Source organism: Chiloscyllium punctatum, chromosome 51 (assembly GCF_047496795.1).
Source record: "Chiloscyllium punctatum isolate Juve2018m chromosome 51, sChiPun1.3, whole genome shotgun sequence".
NCBI lineage: Eukaryota > Metazoa > Chordata > Chondrichthyes > Orectolobiformes > Hemiscylliidae > Chiloscyllium > Chiloscyllium punctatum.
The window spans coordinates 37,764,775-37,774,276 of record NC_092789.1 but is presented as its reverse complement, the minus strand read 5'-3'; the positions used below and the strand labels follow the sequence as shown (position 1 = coordinate 37,774,276).

The window sequence follows — 9,502 nt, the reverse complement described above, 5'->3', positions numbered from 1 at the left end:
ATCAAACATTTCAAAAATCTTTCTTCCGACATGCGTCCTGTATCAACCAAAAACAAATGCTTCTGCTTTGCAATTTGAATATGTGTTTTATCTGGTGATCAGTTTCTGAACCTGTCTGGCTCCTCCTCCCTCACTCTTGGGAGATTGTCACTGACTAACCTTGGTCACCTTTGTCCCCCGGGAACAAGAATCCTGCAATTTTTGTCAGGTCCGTCAATGTTTAAAGATACTTTCTAACATTCAGTAAGTAATCAAAAGATGCATGGTACCACAGGTCACACTGTTAAACAAAAATTAAGTTTATTGTGCAAGTGAAAAGTTAAATGAAGAAACATCATAATTTAACACAATCATAAATATCTATGTAACGTTGTGAATTCAGTTTTACTTTAACAGCCCAGGATTTTATCTCATGATGTCCTGAAGGTTCGTTCACTTTCTAAAGGGATCGACCCAAATGTATCCCACAGGCCACTAGAATTTACTTTGATTTCTTTGCAGTTTCTCATTCAGATACTAAGATTTCAAGAGTTCTTTCTCTGTGCAAATATACTGTCTGTGTTATCAGAGCTTACTGTATAAAAGCAGTTTGTCTGTCCAAAGACCTGCAACTCTTTCACTGTTGGTTACAGCCTTCCTTGTTGACGTTATATCAATGGATTTTTATGTTCAAGGGGCGGTTTGATTTTTTAAAAAATTCTTGTTCCCCATTCAGAATAAAAAAGTATTGAACTATCAATAATATCAACAGCTTCCTCAATTTGGATTTTATTTTCTTTCTAAGGTTTTGATTCTTAAACATCATGCTGAGGTTTAAAATGCTCATTTATGAACTAGTTATTTCCTGGTTGTATTCTGCATTTTCAGCACGGCAAGCACATGTAATGTTTGATGTCATGAACACATAATTGCGAATGCCTTTGTCTATTCTGTTGAAAATTTTTTGTTTGAAATTCTGCAGGTAGTTTTGCAGCTTCCGTATTGTCCATTACTGAGGTAAATATTTTAGTTTCTAGTATTCAAACAGTGCCATGCTTAAGTGGATTACAAATGCTGAGGAGTTTTCACTTCCAAATTATGTCTCTCCAGCCAAGTCTGTGTAACAGTATATGGCCTGTAAAATCATTTCCCTGTATTAAATGCACATGACGAATGAATAATATGGAAATAAAACCAATATTCAAAGTCTTTGCTCCCAGAATACAACTTAAATTCACTCTCAATTACAGAAAATAAGACAAAGGAGCAGAAGTAGACTATTCAGCCCATCAAGGCTGGACAGCTATTCAATTAGGTCACCATTGATCGGAAAACCCACAATGCGTTTTTCCTAAGGCTGTTGCCTGCCTTCCTCATACTTAATAAGCCAACCTCAATAGTCCTCAGTGATAAAAATTCCAAACACACTACCCTTGAGAAGAAGTTCCTCATCTCTGTCTTAAGTAAATTACCAAATTTTCTGAGATTACGCATTTTGTCAGATCCCCAAAGAATCTTGTCTATTTTGGTAAGGTCACGTATCGTTCTTCTATGTTCTAACAACTGCAGGCCCAATCTGTTCATCTTCTCCTTTCCACATTCACTCATCAGATGAATGAACATGCTCTCGATTGCCTCTGCTGCCAGTGTACCTTTCTATTGATCAGGGGCCCAGAAACGTCCACAATATTCTACTGTGCTCTGACAAATACCCTGCACGTACATTTCCCCACAATAACCTGTAATTAAACAATGAACATTTTGGTAATGGTCCAAAGCTTTTCATAATAATGTTTCAGTTGAGCCAGCAACATAAAATGAAAACTTTTTTGTGGCTTTCTTGGACATCCAGAGTGACTTCCCTGAAAATATAAATGCTTCAGAATTGCTCGCATCTATTTACACTCATGATAAACACAGTAGAAAGGATTGCTTTCTTAGAAGCTTCTCTCTTTGGTGCAACAATCCTTGAAGAAAAACCAGCCGCTTTTCCCAACAGTGATTTACTCCTTGATCTCCAGCAACTTGCTTTAAAAGTTCCACCCTTTGACAGTGAGAACATACCAGTTCTACTGCCTCAGTTCCATTGTTGGCACCATCTTTTTGGCCACCTTGGGGCAAGGCTTCAAGGGTTCAGGCAGGAACATGGTGTGGAGATGACAAACAGATTAATCACGATCTTATCACATGGTTAGGCAGTCTCGAGAGCTGAATGCCCTTCCTGCTCCTCATTGATATCTCCAATGTATGACAGTTTCCTGCCAACACAAGACTCAGTGCCTTTAACAGACAGCCTTATTGGAGATTTCTTCCTTCAGCTCCAAGCTCAGCTTCATTTCCCCTCAGCAATTCCAAATGAGCTGCCACATTTACAAATCTCCAAATACCTTCTGTGAGAAGCACCCACGTCAATTCAACAAAACAACTTCCAAACGTGACCGTCTCCATGCCAACGTGGCATGCTATTGGAGAAAATGAAACGCAAACTGAAGAACTTGTACCTTCCAACCTTTCCTTTCATTCAACAATTCAGATGAAGTTTGAAGCATCCACCTCACTGGAAGCAGTGAGGATGGCCATTTCAGCAGAAAGAAACCCTCTGAGCCGCCCACTTCACCCACGTGCAGAACGAACAAGGGTTCAGTCCTGAACGTGAATGAGCAGCAGCACTAACAGCAGTTCACAGCATGCTGTCAGTGGTGATCGCGCTGGTGTTTCTGCACGCTGGACAACTGCGTGAATCCCTTCCCGCACTGAGAGCAGGTGAATGGCCTCTCCCCAGTGTGAACTCGCTGGTGTCTCTGCAGGTTGGATAAGTGAGAGAATCCCTTCCCGCACTGAGAGCAGGTGAATGGCCTCTCCCCAGTGTGGACTCGCTGGTGTGCTTGTAGGTTGGATAATTGAGAGAATCCTTTCCCGCACTGAGAGCAGCTGAACAGCTTCTCCCCGGTGTGAACTCGCTGGTGCCTCTGCAGGTGGGATGAACATGTGAATCCTTTCCCACACTGAGAGCAGGCGAACGGCCTCTCTCCAGTGTGAACTCGCTGGTGTGCTTGCAGATGGGATGACTGTGTGAATCCCTTCCCGCACACGGAGCAGTTGAAAGATCTCTCCCTGGTGTGAACTCGCTGGTGTCTCTGCAGGCGGGATGAACATGTGAATTCCTTCCCGCACTGAGAGCAGCTGAACGGACTCTCCCCAGTGTGAACTCGCTGGTGTTCCTGCAGGTGCAATGACTGTGTGAATCCCTTCCCACACTGACAGCAGGTGAATGATCTCTCCCGGGTGTGAACTCGCTGGTGTCTCTGCAGGTTGGATAACTGCGTGAATCCCTTCCCACACTGCGAGCAGATGAATGGCCTCTCCCCCGTGTGAACTCGCTGGTGTTTCTGCAGGCTGGATAATCGAGAAAACCCTTTCCCGCACTGAGAGCAGGTGAACGGCCTCTCCCCAGTGTGAACCCGCTGATGTACTTGCAGGCTGGATAGATGCGTGAATCCCTTTCCGCACTGAGAGCAGGTGAATGGCCTCTCTCCAGTGTGAACCCGCTGGTGAGCTTGCAGGTTGGATAACTGTGTGAATCCCTTCCCACACTGAGAACAGACAAAAGGCCTCTCCCCGGTGTGAACTCGTTCGTGTTGCAGCAGGGTGTGCGAATCAGTGAATCCCTTCCCACACTGAGAGCAGGTGAATGGCCTCTCCCCAGTGTGAATCCGTTGGTGAATAACCAAGCCAGACGACTGAGCAAATCCTTTCCCACACTCACAGCAAGTGTACGGTCTCTCCCCAGTGTGAACTCGCTTGTGTCTCAGCAGATTGGCTGAACTGGTGAATTCCTTCTCACAATCTGAGCAGGGGAATATCTTCTTCTGGGTGGGAACTTGCTGGCGTGTTACTGCGGTGGATGTATCCGCGAGTACCTTCCCACTGTTGGAGTTGAACGGCCTCTCCACAGCATGAACTTTCTGGTGTGTCAGCAGATTGGAGATAGCACTGAATCCTTTCTCACACACAAAACAGGTGAACGGCCTCTCCCCAGTGTGTCTGCGCTCATGAATCTCAAGAGCAGATGGGTAATAGAATCCCTTCCCACAATGCCCACATTTCCAGGGTTTGTCCATGCTGAGTACGTTCTCATTCCCACTCCAGGTTGAATAATCAGTTGAAGCATTGGCCACACCCAAAGCACATGAAATGTCTCTCTCTGCTGTGAATTATGAAATTTTTTTTCAGATCATTTTGCTGGTTAAAGCGTTTTCATTGTCGGTGCACTGAAACACTCTCACTCGGATGTGCGTGTATGACAGTCCTGTGTTTAAAATGTTTTGAAGCAGACAGAACAGAGAAACATTTCTCCCTCCACAGTGAAAGGTCCGTGACGTTCAGATCCTGACAAATCGAATGATTTCAAATCTTGACGTGACATTAAGTTTCAGATTTCTTTCTTCAAATCCTCCCCATCTACTATCCTGTAAGAGGTTTAAAAAGTCGTAAATGTCTCAGCACAAGATCAAAATTCAAAAGAAAATATTCGAAAGGTGATGCTGTTTGATAGATTTCTATTTACTGTTGGTGAAGACTCAATGGGCCGAATCATACATTGCATGGTTGAATGCTTGTTGTTCACGATATATTTCTAGTCTAAAAATATTCAAATTAATTAACTTCAATACTTGATTAAAGATGCAAGGGGATGTAAGGAAGAAAGTTAGTTAGCCATCAACTAGTCACAACCTGGAAGTTTCAACGTATGAGGAAGCAGTGAGAATTATTTCAAATAATTGATTCAAAATTGAAAGGATTCAAAATTTCAAAGATTTCAAAATAAAATTGGATGAGCAATTAAGGGAAATGAACGTGGTGGATGATAGAGAGAGAGAGAGAGAGAGACAGGATTGCTCGAGAGTTGGCACAGATTCAAATTGCTGAACTGCTGCATCACAATGAGTCCATCACTGACATCTAGATTTTCATAGCAATACACTTACCCAAGGATGGAAACAACATGTGAATGTTATAATAGCATGATAATACCAAATACGTACACAATAACAATACAAGGCAAAGTTCAATCAGATATTAATTTAATGCCTCATCATATGTCAGCTCTTGGTGGGGCGAAAGTGAGCAATGCAGATGCTGGAGGTCAGAGTTGAAGAGTGTGGTGCTGAAAAAGCACAGCTGGTCAGGCAGCATCCGAGGAGCTGGAGAATCAACGTTTTAAGCATCAGCTCTTAATCCTGATTTTCCAGTACCACACTCTTCGACAGATGTCAGTTGTTACCTGAAAATACCCTTTTAATTGTGAACATTAAGAAAAGACACCATTCTGTTAGCCAAACAAATAAGCATGGAGAAAGGGAGGACTGCAGATGCTGGAGATCAGAGTGAAAAAGTGTGGCACTGGAAAAGCACAGCATGTCAGGCAGCCTCCAAGGAACAGGACAGTCGACATTTCGGGCACAAGTCCTTCATTAGGAATCGGTGTACCACGTGGAAGGCGGGAAAAATTTCTGGCTGTAACAGCTGCTCCTTTTTTGGGGTATTTTAGGTGCTGGAGGCGATTTCCTCAAGTTCCAGGAGCAGCAATTACTGTTTCATATGCTGTTGCATTGTTTTGGAACTTTGGAAAAAAAAGTCAAAACAACAGCAGTTTTAAAAAGAAGAGCTGACAAAGGAAGCACATGGTGAGGTCAGTGCAGGGGAGAGAGAGAGAGAGAGAAAGAAACTGACCGCTGCCTTTGCTGTTCAAATTCATGTATCGCTGGACATCGGAGTGCATCTGGGAAAATTAACCATCAGTAAAATTCACAACTGATCTTGGAGGAACTGTTGGGCAAAGTTCACAGCACAGAATCAGATAAGTTAATTGTTGTTTTAAGTGTGGCGTACAGAAAGTCTGCAGTAGTGAGTACAGTGGGTTTTTCTTGATTATATGTTTTTGGAGATTTGTCTCTTGATTACACTTAAAATATAAGCCATAACTATTAATTTAACCTGGGGCAGTGTTTGTAGAGGAATAAGATGGTGTTATTTTCTGGATCTGTCGATTGTGAAGGAGCAAAAATGGCCTTTAGTAGAGTGATGTGTACTTCTTGTCAGATCTGGAAGTTTAAAGAGAGTTTAAGTGCGACTGCGGATTACATCTGCCATAAATGCTGTTGGTTGTGAATTTTATCAGATCGAATGGATCAGTTGGAGAAACAGTTAGAAGCAATGAGGAATTTGCAACAGCAACAGTATGTGATGGCTGGCAGTTATAGGAAGGTGGGGGGGGGGGAAGTCTTGGATACAGTCACATAGATGTGTTAACTTCAGGAAAGGTAAGAGAGGTAGGCAGCTAGTGCAGGAGTCTTTTGTGGCTATACCCATTTCAAACAGGTATGTTATTTTGGAAACTGTAGGGGGTGATGGATTCTCAGGGGAACGTAGCACGAACAGCCAAGTTCCTGGTATTGAGACTGGCTGTAAAAGTGGAATACGTTGGGTCCCAAGAGATCAATTCTGTTAGGGGATTCTCTAGCCTGAGGTACAGACAGACATTTCTGTGGTCAGCAGCATAAAAGCAGAATGGTGTGTTGTTTCCCTGGTGCCAGGATCAAAGATGTCTCAGAGAAGGTGCAGAATGTTCTCATGGGGGAGAGGGGCCAGCAAGAAGTCATTGTCCACATTGGAACCAACAACTTAGGAAGGGAAAAGGTTGAGATTCTGAAGGGAGATTACAGAGAGCTAGGCAGGAATTTAAAGAGGAGGTCCTTGAGAATAGTAATATCTGGATTACTCCTAGTGCTACGAGCTAGTGAGGGCAGGAATGGGAGGATAGAGCTGGTGTATGGGAGAAGGATTCATATTTTTGGATCTTGGAATCTCTTTTGGGGTAGAAGTGATCTCTACAAGACAGATGGATTGCACCTAAATCAGAAGCGGACTAATATACTGGCAGGGAGATTTCGTAGAGCTGCTCAGGAGGATTTAAACTAGTAAGGTGGTGGGGGGGCAGAGAGATAGTGAGGAAACAGATCAATCTGAGACTGGTACAGTTGAGAACAGAAGTGAGTCAAACAGTCAGGGCAGGCAGGGACAAGTTGGGAGTAGTAAATTTAACTGCATTTATTTCAATGCAAGGGGCCTAACAGAGAAGGCAGATGAACTCAGGACATGGTTAGGAACATGGGACTGGGATATCATAGCAATTACATAAACATGGCTCAGGACTGGCAGCTTAATGTTCCAGGATACAAATGCTACAGGAAGGATAGAAAGGGAGGCAAGAGAGGAGGGGGAGTGGCATTTTTGATAAGGGATAGCATTCCAGCTGTGCTGAGGGAGGATATTCCTGGAAATACATCCAGGGAAGTGATTTGGGTGAAACTGAGAAATAAGAAAGGGATGATCACCTTACTGAGATTGTATTATAGACCCCCCTAATAGTCAGAGGGAAATTGAGAAACAAACTTGTAAGGAGATCCCAGCTATCTGTAAGAATAATAGGGTGTTTAAGGTAGGGGATTTTAAGTTTCCAAACATAGACTGGGACTGCCATAGTGTTAAGGGTTTAGATGGAGAGGAATTTGTTAAGTGTGGACATGGACGGGTTGGATCGAAGGGTCTGTTTCCATGCTGTACGTCTCTATGACTCTATGTTAGAAACAAAAATAGGAATTGCTGGAAAAGTTCAGCGGGTCTGGCAGCATTAGTGGAGAGAAATCAGAGTTAACGTTTCAGGTCCTCAAAACAGTAAACGATGTCACTGTCTTTTACAGAGCGGGACACCTGGGCCAATTTTTCCAGAATCTGCCCCTTCCCTGTATTCACTTCCCTAACGTGCAAGTCAACAATTTAACTCCGAATGAGAAAACAACTGAAAAAAAGGGTAATGCTCACCGATGATTGATACTGCAGGATGTTTCAGTCCGGCTGAAGTTCAATCTTCATTCAGAGAGAGATCGGGAGCACCAGCAGCTTCAAAAGCACATTGCCCAACTTCCGTATTCAGACAATAGGGGACTGCAGATTGGCTGGAGGACCGGTTTGCTTCCGGTCCTCCAGTGTTTCTCATTGGCCAATTGTGATGCTCTTCAATCGGTAGCGTACATGTCCCTGTGAGTAAGCATGCGCCAGTCTCACGTCAAACCCAGTGCAAAACCAGCGCATTCAAAATTTCCTGTGTCCAACTGGGACGTGAGAATCTGTCATCCTCCGTGTTCAGTCATCCAGATCCGAATCTTCAGGAGCTTTCTCATTTAAAGCTAAAGGACGTCAAGGTGCGGAAACAAATGTTTCTTTTGGTTGAGACATTGATCTCAAGCTCGGCGAAAGTGAGATTGCAGATGTTGGAGGTTAGAGTCGAGAGTGTGATGCTGGAAAAGCACAGCAGGTCAGGCAGCGTCCGAAGAGCAGGAAAATCGACGTTTCGTGCAACCACACTCTCGACATTGATCTGAAGGAGCAGCCTCACCACTGGGAGTGGTATTGAGAGATATGTTTTAATCGAATGCATAAAAGCATTTTTGTACTTTACGCCTGTTCATGATGCCTTTTTGAATACCTCTCTATCGCTACGTCTGTCACTCAAACAGATCACTGCCTCACAACTCAAAGCTCTACCAGGCAACTCTGAGCTGCGGGATCTCAGCTTCCCCAGAAACTGGACAAGCCAGGATTAATCTTTATGCAATTAGGGAAGAGATCTCCATCTCTCTTCCTCTCTCTCTCTTCCCCATAGCACTTTCTAACGCTATAGTTGAAGGAATCTCACCCACATCCCACTATGAGCACCTGAGATTAGGGAGCAGGAATGGACAATTCCACCCCTACACCACCATGGCTGATCTCATCTCGGCCTCAAATCCACTTTCCTGTCCGCCCGTCATAACCCTTCAACCAGTTACTAACTAAACATTTGTCTCTATCGTCTCAATATTCTGTCATGCACCACATCATGGGAGAATTAATTCCATTGTTTCACAACCAATTGAGGGAATAATTCCCCCTCATCATTCTGTTAAATCTGATACTTCTTAGCCTCAATTTTTTAATTCCCTCATGGTACATGGACATGACGGGCTCAGTGAGTACATCTTACCCATTTGTAGTTGGGCTTGAGAAATCGGAAGTGAGCTACTTTTTTTAACCACTGCAATCCAAATACTGTCGCTGGACAGGCCACCCAAAACGATGGGCTCCTCTCTGTAGCTCAAACCCTTCAACCCTGACAATATCCCTGTTAATCTTTTCTGAGCCATTTCAAATTTCACAACATCTTTCCTAGTGGAGCGAGACCAGAATTGCACACAATGTTACCAAAGTGGCTGAACCAATTTTCTGTACAGCCGCAAGATGGATTTGAATTGAATGGAATTGACCTGATTGCCATCCCCGTGACAATTGGAAACATTGAGTTGTTTACCAGACGAGGGGGCACCTCACAAACTTATTTGGAAAGGGCTACCTGACCTAAGTGCCCCCAACACCCCCAGGAATGGATGCCCAAGGACCATCCTGACATCAACATATCAACACC

General features: G+C 43.7%; 1 protein-coding gene across 1 annotated transcript; it reads right to left on the bottom strand.

Moving 5' to 3' along the window:
* Window positions 1–279: 279 nt before the first annotated feature.
* LOC140470492 (uncharacterized) lies at window positions 280–7,968 on the bottom strand. The gene is made up of 2 exons (XM_072566603.1): window positions 7,864–7,968; window positions 280–4,448 (listed from the first exon to the last, which is right to left on the bottom strand). The coding sequence occupies exon 2, from the start codon at window positions 4,098–4,100 to the stop codon at window positions 2,673–2,675; it is 1,428 nt and encodes a 475-aa protein (XP_072422704.1). The 5' UTR covers window positions 4,101–4,448; window positions 7,864–7,968; the 3' UTR covers window positions 280–2,672.
* Window positions 7,969–9,502: the final 1,534 nt, after the last annotated feature.